We start from the raw sequence: 13,563 nt of genomic DNA on the forward strand, positions 1-13,563 counted from the left end.
TAAAGCAAATCCTGTTAAATTTAATATACGAGACTTTTTGAAAGAGCTTCTAATTCACAGTGTAGATGTGGGACTAAAATATAACCAGTTAGTGTAAAGAATCCCCCAGTACATTATTTGATTATGTATTAGTAATAAAATGCATTTTATATACTTCAGTTTCCGAGTGAGCGCCATTCCAACAACTGTGGAAATGCTGCACATTTACAAAATCCACCAGTTGTAGCCTACATAGTTTCAGTAGTTTGCTGAAAGTCACACAATAAATCAGTTGTTGAAATTAAAACCCATGACACTTTTCTTTAAAGTGTTGTATAATTCTTGGCAACACTTAAAATAACATTAAATTAAAATATCCACAAGTAAAGCATCATCTTAGGTTAGCACCAGTTTACTTAGCCCAGATTACATGGCCCCTTTGAAACACTAAGCCTTTTACAATTTAAATGATGCTCTTATGCTTATATGTTCTTTGCATTTCTTCAAGATAAACTATTTGTACCAAACTGAAGAGTTCCAAGTGTCCATCTTTGTTGTTGTCCATTACAACATCCTTTCACTGTTGCTTTATTATTAATATGCAATCTTCCTTCCTCATTTTTTTTATATTTTGGAATGCACCAAATCTTCCATCTCATTAAGTAAACATTGTTTTTAAAATTTACTTTTTGCTTCTTTCACATAAGTATTTTTTCTTTGGCTCAACTTTTAACATTAGTGTTTTAAATGAAAGAGAGGGTGGTTTACATTACATAACCTTCTCAATAGCACACTGCAGAGTAATTTTTATTTATTGGAAAGAAAGCTACTTGTATTGGATGATATGATGATTGATTGATGGCTGATTTTTCTTTTCTTTATCTCACAGCAAATAAAAGATGTCACCTCTATTGTCAATCAAAAGCAACTGGAGATGTGGCTTACATGAAGCAATTAGTCCATGACGGAACTCGTTGCTCATATAAAGATCCACATAGCATATGTGTACGGGGTGAATGTGTGGTAAGTGAAAGTGAAATATACATTTAATTATTTATTGAAAAAGAATAGTGTCTGTACATTAAGTGAAGTTGGGATCTTTGTGTCTTTTTTTCTGAATGTGAAACAAAACTGTATTGTATGGCGATCTGTAGCCCTAGCCTGTCTTTCTTTCTTAATATGTTTTATTGACTGTGGAAAATGTAATAATGAACATATAAGTTTTAAACAAATTGTTGGGAAATGTTATGTTGAGAGAGTGAAAGTGTTCAAAAACAATTCACCTTGTTCACTTATTGTATGCCTCAGTATAAAATGATATATGCAAAATTCACTATTGTAAAATGCATACAAAGGCGACCAAATGATGAAATGTTCTTGAATACTGTTATGAAGAGTCTGTGTACACTCCTGAAAATGTATCAGCCCTTAAGTCATGTTTAGTTGTAGTATGTGATATATAAGTAGCTGTTTGTCTTCATGATAGGTTTAAGTAATTAGTCACAGAGTGACTTCTGGTACACCTCAAAGGCACAACATCTATTTCCTGCATGGGTAATGCTGTTATAATATCACACCGCTTTGCTTGGAGGTGCTTAGTATCAATGTAATTGTATTTCCATCAAAACGGCATTTGCAGGCTTTCTTTTTACTTAATGTATTGAACTGCATTACAAAATCTAATACATTTATTTCTTTCTCTATGCAAGAGACAATTATATGTTGTATTGCATTTGAACAAAATTATTTGCTTGGAAATTTATTTTGATGCTTTACTATTTTGTTGTTGTCTTTTGCCTCTTAATATACATCTCCACTGACACTCTTTTATTGGTCAAAGTCAGAGGTAGTCTTTGCTGCAGACAGAGATTAGGCTTGGAGGAGAAAAGAGGCCATAACACACTGACTGACATAAACACCCCCCATATACCACACTGGGCCATTTTCTAGCCCCTAATGAGCCTAACCATTAGAAACACCCAGTGACAAGGCAAACCATACCCATGTATCTGGTCTGATGACTGCCTTTGTTTCACATTGTTTTGGAAGAGTATGTATGAACACACTAAAATGTTAAATTAATTTCAATAAGGCCACCTTTGAGCTGATGCAACAAAGTCTTACAAAATTAAACTAGGATGAAATTTTATATTTGGACACAGCTGAAGACAGGTATAGTCAATATAAAGTATATAAAGCAGGAATGCTTATTTTAAAATGTAGAGAGAAAAAAATTAAAACACATCCCCAGTGGATGAAAAAGCATGCGAGAAATAAATCACAGAAGAAAAAATATCTACATTTAATATAAGTTGAACAAACTCTAACCCTATCCATAGAGCTTGTAAGTGCAAGTGAATCACTGATAAAGGAAAACAGACATGCCAAAATGCAGTTAGAGAAAATGTATGTGAACATGCAGAAGTACAGTCTGAGAGGTTCTTTCAGTATTTCAACAGGAAAGCGGTTAAAGAGATGATGAAGTGTATTGAGAATAGTAAGAGGGAAATGAAATATACAGAAAAGAAACTGAAAATGCTGTCAAATCATATTTTCCTGAAGTCTTAGACTGTGAAGAAATTGGGAAGCTCATAGTTGTTCCAGCTTTGTAGTTAAAGAAAAGCAGCAGAATCATTTTTAACATTAGATGAAATGGTTCAGATTTTTAATTTCCTGGGTTAAATGAATTAAATAATTCCTAAACTTCCCATTTTCATAAAACATGACTTTGAGAGCAAAAAGTTGAACCAGTAAGGTGAAAGAGACATCTTGCAGCTTTTTTATGGTAGGTACTCAAAAAGCTTTTTTGCCTCTTTCCAGCAGGCTTTCACAAGGAGTACTGACCAAGTGGGAAATTAACACAAATGTAGTAATATCACAAAAAAAATCTTTTAAGAGTCCTGTCTGTCCAAATTAATGAAAGACACAGGAGCTTAAAGTGCAGCAATGCATAAGACTTGATAAAATAACATAGGTGTGTGTAATACTAATGTATGAGAATTCAGATAAAAAATATATATATATATACATACAGTATATACAGTGGAACCTCAGGTCACGAACATCTCGGACCACGTACAAATCGGATTACGACTAAAAAGTTTGCCAAACTTTTGCATCTGTTCACAACCACACACTCGGGTGACGAACAAGCCAGTTTCCCTTCTGGTTCTTTCTGCACCGATGATTTCCGCACATGTTCAGTCTCTCCCTGTGCATTCCCTGTGCAGCATGCGAGAGAGCACGAGTGAACGAGAGAGAGAGAGTGTGAGAGAGAGAGCGATCGAGAGAGCCCAAGCAAAAGAAGTAAACATTACAAAAGAAGTAAGTAAACATTTAGTTTACTATTATACTGTGCATTCTATGGTATAATTAACTATTTTTGTGCTTAAAAATCTTTAAAAAAAATATATATTTACATACAGCTTGTACAGTCTGGAACAGATTAATTGTATTTACATACAATCTTATGGGGGAAATTACTTCGGGTCACGACCAAATCGGGTTGCGACTAGAGTTTTGGAACGAATTACAGTCGTGATCTGAAATTCCACTGTGTGTATAATATATATATATATATATATATATATATATATATATATATATATATATATATATATATATATATATATATATATATATATACAATACAGTTTATTTTTGTATAGCCCAAAATCACACAGGAAGTGCTGCAATGGGCTTTAACAGGCCCTGCCTCTTGACAGCCCCCCAGCCTTGACTCTCTAAGAAGACAAGGAAAAACTCCCAAAAAAACCTTGTAGGGAAAAAATGGAAGAAACCTAGGGAAAGGTAGTTCAAAGAGAGACCCCTTTCCAGGTAGGTTGGGCGTGCAGTGGGTGTCAAAAGAAGGGGGTCAATACAATACAATACAACGCAGTACACAGAACAGAACAATTTCTCAATATAGTAAGAAATAAAAAATATAAATTTTAGAAGTACAGAGCAGAATTTAACAGTAGATGATATATCCCATAATAAGATTTGGATTTGTGTAGAGTCCTGGAGACCTCATCCTTCAAGCTGCCTCCCCCATTTGGCCATTCCACGGCTGAAACAGTGCTGGGCCAGCCAATCTGATGAAAGGACCCCTCTTTCCCACGATTCCTGCGATCCTCCATCTGGGATGACTTTTCCTTAGGCAGGCAAAACAACTTGGCAGGTGGGCCGTGGCACCAAGTGCCACATTTGAGTACCGAGAAGAAAAACAGAATAAGTGAGGGTTATTATACAATTATAACTGTCATGTTACTTATGTTTAAGTGCTAATGACTAACAACAGAGATACAGTCTGTACAGTTAATCAGCAGCTCTAGTCAGAATATGCTAAACTGAAATAGTCAGTCTTCAGCCGGGATTTAAAAGCTGAGACCGAAGGGGCATCTCTTATAGTAGCAGGCAGACCATTCCACAGTTTAGGGGCCCTGTAACTAAAAGCTCGACCTCCCACTGTTATTTTATTAATCCTTGGAATCATAAGCAGACCGGCATCTTGAGATCTTAATGTGCGCTCAGGTTTGTAAGTCATGATAAGTTCAGACAAGTAAGCCGGACCTCGACCATTTAATGCTTTATATGTTAAAAGAAGGATTTTGAAATCTGCCCTAAACTTAACCGGGAGCCAGTGTAAGGATTTAAGAACTGGAGTTATGTGTTCGTATTTTCTTGTTCTTGTAATAATTCTTGCAGCCGCATTTTGGATTAACTGAAGGCTGTATAAAGAACAGTTTGAACATCCAGTGAACACCGCATTGCAGTAGTCAATCCTACTAGAGATAAATGCATGAATTATTTTCTCAGAATCCTGTTTATTTAAAAAGCGCCTTAATTTCCTAACATTTTTAAGATGGAAGAAACATGTTTTGGACAACTTTGTGATATGCGCTTTAAATGATATATATACTAGCAAAATACCCATGCTTCGCAGCGGAGAAGTAGTGTGTTAAAGAGGTTATGTCAACATATATATACATATACATATATATACATATCTACATATACACATATCTACATATACATATATATACATACATATACACATCCACATATACATATATATATATATATATATATATATATACAAATTTACATATCTACATATATACAGTAATCCCTCGCTATATCGCGCTTCACCTTTCACGGCTTCACTCCATCGCAGATTTTATATGTAAGCATATTTAAATATATATCGCGGATTTTTCGCTGCTTCGCGGATTTCTGCGGACAATGGGTCTTTTAATTTCTGGTACATGCTTCCTCAGTTGGTTTGCCCAGTTGATTTCATACAAGGGACGCTATTGGCAGATGGCTGAGAAGCTACCCAACTTACTTTTCTTTCTCTCTCTCTTGCGCTGACTTTCTCTGATCCTGACATAGGGGGTGTGAGCAGGGGGGCTGTTCGCACACCTAGATGATACGGACGCTCGTCTAAAAATGCTGAAAGATTATCTTCACGTTGCTATCTTTTGTGCAGCTGCTTTCGGAAACGACATGCTGCACAGTGCTTCGCATACTTAAAAGCTCGAAGGGCACGTATTGATTTGTGCTTGAAAAACAAACTCTGTCTCTCTCTCTCTCCCTGCTCCTGACGGAGGGGGTGTGAGCTGCCGCCTTCAACAGCTTTGTGCCGCGGTGCTTCGCATACTTAAAAGCCAAACAGAGAGAAAAGCAAACAAATGAATAGGGCTATCTCTGTGACAGTCACTGCTCCTGACACGCACTCCTTTGAAGAGGTAGATATGTTTGCATTCTTTTAATTGTGAGACGGAACTGTCATCTCTGTCTTGTCATGGAGCACAGTTTAAACTTTTGAAAAAGAGACAAATGTTTGTTTGCAGTGTTTGAATAACGTTCCTGTCTCTCTACAACCTCCTGTGTTTCTGCGCAAATCTGTGACCCAAGCATGACAATATAAAAATAACCATATAAACATATGGTTTCTACTTCGCGGATTTTGTTATTTCGCGGGTGGCTCTGGAACGCAACCCCCGCGATGGAGGAGGGATTACTGAATACACATATATATACATATGCACATATATATATATAAATATAGACATACATATATACATACATACATACATACATTCACATATATATATATATATATATATATATATATATATATATATATATATTCACGGCATTCGTAGTCTGAATCACAATCTGATTGTATGGGTGGTTACCTACCAGGTAACGCTTGTGGTTGGCCAGCAAGTCAGCTAACATCCGCCACGGTGCCCTCAGTTGTGAGAAGCAGATCATAGAATGGTTGAAAATAGTTTACTGTCAAATAATGCAAAGAGTACACAACACGTGTTTCGCCCTAATTCTGGGCTCATCAGGCGTACACACTCACTGCACTCCCTTACGGGAATCGAACCTCGGACGTCAGCGCTAGTGGCGAAGCCCCTAACATTGTGCCACGGCGTGTGGTTCGTTTATTTGACAGCATGTAGATCGGGGTAATTACATTCACGGCATTCGTAGTCTGAATCACAATCTGATTGTATGGGTGGTTACCTACCAGGTAACGCTTGTGGTTGGCCAGCAAGTCAGCTAACATCCGCCACGGTGCCCTCAGTTGTGAGAAGCAGATCATAGAATGGTTGAAAATAGTTTACTGTCAAATAATGCAAAGAGTACGCGACATGTGTTTCGCCCTAATTCTGAGCTCATCAGGCATACACACTCACTGCATATAGCCAAATTCCCGCGTTTCGCAGCGGTGAAGTATTGCTTTTAAATTTTAATTAAGAAGAAAAGAAAACCTTTTTAAATTGAGGGAAAATATACCAATGACAATTTGTTAAGGATCTGTTTTTTTGTGAAGCTGCCTTTACACAGCCTGTCCGCTGTTTTATAAACGAACGCCATATAAGGCCGTCCTTTCTCCTTGCTTAGTGGTTCTGTATTGTTTTATTGTTCGTTTATTACGATTGTTATAGTTATTGTGTAGGTATTTGAGACTCACTTTTCTGTTCAGGTACCCATTTCCTTTATGTAAACCGCGGATTCTCCGCTATTTTTTGTTCGTTTATTACGATTATAGTTATTTATTGATTCCCTTCTTTAGCTGACTGCCTGCTCATATAAGGTGCTCTGCTGTTTTTTTGTAAAGCAGTCTTTGCACAGCTTCTCCGCTGTTAAATAAATGAACGCCATATAATGCCATCCTTTTTCCTTGCTTCACCAAGGAAGCAGCCTTTTCATTTAATCCACGGGTTCTCCGCTGTTTTATTGTTCGTTTATTATGATTGTTATAGTTCTCTTTGTATACCACGTTGTCAGTTCAGCACTCCGGTTGTAATATGACCAAGTCGTGCAAGCTTACTGTTGAGAATGCAACGTATAGTTGTACAGGAGAAAAGCAATCTTGCCAAACTTAATTTAAACTTACGGTTTACACGTGCTTTGTTTCCGCCGTAGCTGCACTTATGAATATGCTTGAATGCGTCACTCGCTCGCTTCTTATTGTTTCGCTGCCTTCTCAATTGTGTAATGAGTGATCACATGTGCTGCGTTCAGTCAGTTCACGTGAGCCGCTCTCTTGTGTGATGTTGCAATGTCCACGGCTTTATTTAATGTTAGCTAAGACCCGGCACTTAAAAGTTTCTCGCTACAGCAATTTTAACTCTGTTACAAAGTGATCCAAAGTCTCGTTTATACCTCGTGTCTTCTCATTAAACTTGTATGTTGCGAATATGGTATTGCAAACGGCGGCGGGAGCGTTTCTATAAACTTAATTTAAACTTACGGTTTACACCGTACTTTGTTTCCTCAGCAGCTGCACTTATGAATATGCTTGTATGTGTCACTCGCTCGCTTTTTATTGTTTCGCTGCCTTCTCAATTGTGTAATGAATGTTTTCTTCAGTGCTCTTTGGGGCTCTTCCTTGTTTTCTACGTACTGCGTTCACAGTCAGTTCACGTGAGCTGCCTTCTCAATTGTGTAATGAATGTTTTCTTCAGTGCTCTTTGGGGCTCTTCCTTGTTTTCTACGTACTGCGTTCACAGTCAGTTCACGTGATTATGTGGGAGGCGTGATAATGCGATACGCAACTCCGCCTCCCACAGCCAGCGAGCTGCAATCCATTACAGTATATGGATAAAAAAGAGGTTCCAGTTATGACCGTTACGCTTTGAATTTCAAAATGAAACCTGCCTAACTTTTGTAAGTAAGCTGTAAGGAATGAGCCTGCCAAATTTCAGCCTTCTACCTACACAGGAAGTTGGAGAATTAGTGATGAGTCAGTCAGTCAGTGAGTCAGTGAGGGCTTTGCCTTTTATTAGTATAGATATAAATATATATATATATACTAGCAAAATACCCGCGCTTCACAGCGGAGAAGTAGTGTATTAAAGAGGTTATGTAACCATATATATACATAAACATATATACATATATATATACATATCTACATATACACATATCTACATATACATATATATATATATACATATACAAATTTACATATCTACATATATATATATATACATATAAATATAGACATACATATATACATACATTCACACATATATATATATATATATATATATATATATATATATATATATATATATATATATATATATATATATATATATATATATATATATATATATATATATATATATATATATATGTATACATATCTACTTATTGGCTCCTGTATTTAGGATATAGCGGGTTGGATAATGGATGGATGGACATCTGTATGCATAGCCCTATTTGCCCGTTTTCGTTTTTTTTCTTTCTTCAGTAATATTTCAGTAAACCCGGAGCTTGTCAGTTCAAATCCTGGTACTGACACCACTGTGTGACCCTGAGGAAGTCACTTCACCTGCCTGTGCTGCAAAAAACAAAAGTAATGTAACAAATTGTACCTCAGATGATGCAAGTTGCTGGAATAAAGGCACAAGTAAAATAGATAAATATGTATTATACACATAGGAACTATTAATTTATTTTCAGTTAAGTCATCTGCAGCAAACCTTTATAAATGAGGGTTTCTCCTTTTTAGATAGTGCAAACTGTTTCTTCTTCATTGACGTTTTCTCTTGGAGAGCTTTTTTCATTTCATTGAAAATTAAAGCAGCAGCTGCCAAAATATGTAGCTTTCTTATTAATTTTTCAACATTGTGTAAAATAAATTTATAAAGTAACATAAAAGGTTTAAATACTGGTTATCCTTTTACACTAAAATATTACTAAAGAGATACAAAAAAAGTAAAATGCATATGTTATTTTTCTTTAAGGAGATTTAAATATTACTGAAGAAAGAAAAAAAACCTAAAAATACTGTGTAAGCATACATATTAACACATGTGCAATTAAACGTGTGCATTTATGGGGTGATTTCTCAGGCTTAAAAGCTCGCCTTTTATTAAAAAGGTAAATTCAAACTGTTTTCATTCTGAAGGGCACAAACCACGTTAGATTTCAGACTTTAAACGCGCAAAAATGTCGGTACACCAGATAAATAAGCGCAACATATTATCAGTTGTATTGTATGCTTACAATACATATAGAAATGTGTTAATCGTTAACTAATATTATGGGATGGTGTTTTTCGAGCCTCGGACGTCAGCGCTACAGGCAAAGCCCCTAAAATTGCGCCACGGTGTGTGGTTCGTTTATTTGACAACATGTAGATCGGGGTAATTACATTCACGGCATTCGTAGTCTGATTCACAATCTGATTGTATGGGTGGTTACCTACCAGGTAACGCTTATAGTTGGCCAGCAAGTCAGCTCGAAGTGATCACTCGAGGGAAGGCAGCTTCACAAAAAAACAGATCCTTAACAAACTGTTATTAGTATATTTTCCCTCAATTTAAAAAGGTTTTCTTTTCTTCTTAATAATAATTTAAAAGCGGTACTTCGCCGGTGCGAAGCGCGTGGATTTGACCGACTGACACATACAGACATATTCATGAGTGCAGGTACTTCGGAAAGAAAGCACCGTGTAAACCTAAAGTTTAAATTAAGTTCATAGACCTACAAAAGGTTGCCATTGATTTGAGGCAAGATTGCTTTTCTCCTGTACAACTATACGTTGCATTCTCAAGAGTGTGCTTGCACGGCTTCGGATATAGATATATATATATATATGTATGTATGTCTATATATATATATGTAAGCTTATAAGTACTTCCTTACTTCTCTTTAAGAAAGGAAGATGTAACAATACTTGATTTAAACGACAGATCATAGAATGGTTGAAAATAGTTTACTGTCAAATAATGCAAAGAGTACGCGACACGTCTTTCCCCCTTATTCTTGGCTCATCAGGCGTACACACTCACTGCACTCGCTTACAGTAATCGAACCTCGGACGTCAGCGCTAGAGGGGCTTCGCAGCGGTGAAGTATTGCTTTTAAATTTTAATTAGGAAGAAAAGAAAACCTTTTTAAATTAAGTCTTAAAAAGACGTGTAAAGATATTGACAATAAGCTATGCAAACCCACCAAGAAATGCAATCGTTTAAATCAAGGCGCGACTCGAAAAACACCATCCCATAATATTAGTTAACGATTAACACATTTCTATATGTATTGTAAGCATACAATACAACTGATAATATGTTGCGCTTATTTATCTGGTGTACCGACATTTTTGCGCGTTTAACGTCTTAAATCTAACGTGGTTTGTGCCCTTCAGAATGAAAACAGTTTGCATTTACCTTTTTAATAAAAGGCGAGCTTTTAAGCCTGAGAAATCACCCCGTAAATGCACACGTTTAATTGCACATGTGTTAATATGTATGCTTACACAGTATTAACCCTTTAACCGCCAACTCCCTAAATATTCCCCAAGCCAGGCGAAATCTGAACAATTTTTGTTTTTTTACTTTTTTACATTTTTTTTACATTTTTTACATTTATTCAAGCAGTATTGACCACTAAATGTTGTGCAAGTTGCCAGTGTATACACGAAATCTATAAATGTAACCTGAATTCTCAGCTAAGCAAAACATCTTGATACCAAACCGTGCCCTTTTCAATGGTAGATACTGTCGAAACTGTAAGCGGCCCTTCCACGACAATAAACTTTCATCAACTGCAACTGACGGTCCTGGCATGTAGGGCAACTGAAATGCTTCAAATAAATGATCAATCAAAGGACGTAGCTTGAACAAGTGGTCGCGGTTTGGATCTTTCTTATCTGGCTCGTTTCTGTTGTCATTCAAATGAAAGAATTTCAGCAGCAAAGAGAATCGGTTACGTGTCATGACAGCTGCAAAAATAGGTGTTGCATACATAGGATCTGTAGACCAGTACATCTCAATATCTGGTTTTCTGATTATTCCCATCAACATCAAAATCCCAATGAATTTTTTCATTTCGTTTTCATCAGTGTCAAACCAAGCACGAACACGGGAATGTGGAGGTAAATTGGGATTTTTCTCAATAAACTGTGCTGCATACAGATTTGTCTGATGAACAAAATGTCTAATCAAATCAGGTGACACAAACAGCTCATAAACTGCTCAGCAGTGTAATTGTTTACATCAACAATAAAGCCACACGTTGCCTCAAACGAATGCAGAAAAGGTAGTTCACCACGGGCAGCAGCCCAGCTGAGATGCTGGGGATACACCCACTCAGCGCCGTCATCCGATGCGTCTTCATTCACAATATCATGCAGCGCACGTTGCTGCTCATCACTGTCACTAAAATCTTCTTCAGAACTGCTACAATCATGATCAGAACTGTCCAAAATCGCCTGCAAAGCCTCACTTGAAGTCAGTTTACGTTTCGCCATATTCACAGCTGTTACATGCGAATCACGTCACATGACCGGCCAAAACAACCACAGACTTGTCGAAATACAACGTAGTAATAATACCCACGCCAAACCGTCAGTTATACTACTTGCCAGGCATTCATATAACCACAGGCAAATGTGCCGGATAATTCCGGCAGTATGGCGTTAGCATTAAAACAATAGTGCCGGATATATCCGGCAGAGGGCGGTGAAGGGGTTAAAAGACACTCAACAACATCATTTACCTTTGTTCCCGCGTTTGATAAAAGGCGAGCTTTTAAGCCTGAGAAATCACCCCGTAAATGCACACATTTAATTGCACATGTGTTAATATGTATGCTTACACAGTATTAAAAGACACTCAAAAATTAACGTCATTTACCTTCGTTCCCACATTTGACTCGTGCTGTACATCTCTTCCTTGTTTTTAGTTCACGTGATTACGTAGGAGGCGTGATGACGCGATACGTGATTCCGCCTCCTCCATTAGAGTATATGGACAAAAAACAGGTTCCAGTTATGACCGTTACGCGTAGAATTTCGAAATGAAACCTGACTAACTTTTGTAAGTAAGCTGTAAGGAATGAGCCTGCCAAATTTCAGCCTTCCACCTACACGGGAAGTTGGAGAATTAGTATCTATCTATCTATCTAGTGATGAGTGAGTCAGTCAGTCAGACAGTCAGTGAGTCAGTGAGGGCTTTGCCTTTTATTAATTAGTATAGATATATATATATTATACAGTTAGGTCCATAAATATTTGGACAACTACAAAAGACAACTTTTTTCTAATTTTGGTTCTGTATATTACCACAATGAATTTTAAATTAAACAACTCAGATGCAGTTGAAGTGCAGACTTTCAGCTTTAATTCAGTGGGATGAACAAAACGATTGCATAAAAATATGAGGCAACTAAAGCATTTTTTAATACAATCCCTTCATTTCAGGGGCTCAAAAGTAATTGGGCAAATTAAATAACTGGAAATAAAATGTTCATTTCTAATACTTGGTTGAAAACCCTTTGCTGGCAATGACAGCCTGAAGTCTTGAACTCATGGACATCACCAGATGCTGGGTTTCCTCCTTTTTAATGCTCTGCCAGGCCTTTACTGCAGCGACTTTCAGTTGCTGTTTGTTTGTGGGCCTTTCTGTCAGAAGTTTAGTCTTCAACAAGTGAAATGCATGCTCAATTGGGTTAAGATCAGGTGACTGACTTGGCCATTCAAGAATTTTCCACTTCTTTGCTTTAATAAACTCCTGGGTTGCTTTGGCTATATGTTTTGGGTCATTGTCCATCTGTATCATGAAACGCAGCCCAATCAATTTGACCGCATTTAGCTGGATTTGAGCAGACGGTATGTCTCTGAACACCTCAGAGTTCATTCGACTGTTTCTGTCCTGTGTCACATCATCAATAAACACAACTGTCCCAGTGCCACTGGCAGCCATGCACGCCCAAGCCATCACACTGCTTCCACTGTGTTTTACAGATGATGTGGTATGCTTTGGATTATGAGCTGTTTCACACCTTCTCCATACTTTTTTCTTGCCATCATTCTGGTAGAGATTGTTCTTGGTTTCATCTGTCCAAAGAATGTTTTTCCAGAACTGTGCTGGCTTTTTTAGATATTCTTTAGCAAAGTTCAATCTAGCCTTTCTATTCTTGAGGCTTATGAGTGGCTTGCACCTTGCAGTGCACCCTCTGTATTTACTTTCACGCAGTCTTCTCTTTATGGTAGACTTGGATATCGATACGCCTACCCCCTGGAGAATGTTGTTCACTTAGTTGGCTGTTG

At 37.2% G+C, this 13,563-nt stretch overlaps 1 protein-coding gene across 1 annotated transcript in view; it reads left to right on the top strand.

Annotated features, from left to right (window-relative positions):
* Positions 1-13,563, top strand: part of adamts3 (ADAM metallopeptidase with thrombospondin type 1 motif, 3) — a 324,662-nt gene that overhangs the window by 238,850 nt on the left and 72,249 nt on the right. The window contains 1 exon segment of the mRNA XM_028805559.2: positions 869-1,002. Within this exon segment, the coding sequence (XP_028661392.2) occupies positions 869-1,002 (134 nt within the window).

This window comes from Erpetoichthys calabaricus, chromosome 7 (genome assembly GCF_900747795.2).
Source record: "Erpetoichthys calabaricus chromosome 7, fErpCal1.3, whole genome shotgun sequence".
NCBI classification, from domain to species: domain Eukaryota; kingdom Metazoa; phylum Chordata; class Cladistia; order Polypteriformes; family Polypteridae; genus Erpetoichthys; species Erpetoichthys calabaricus.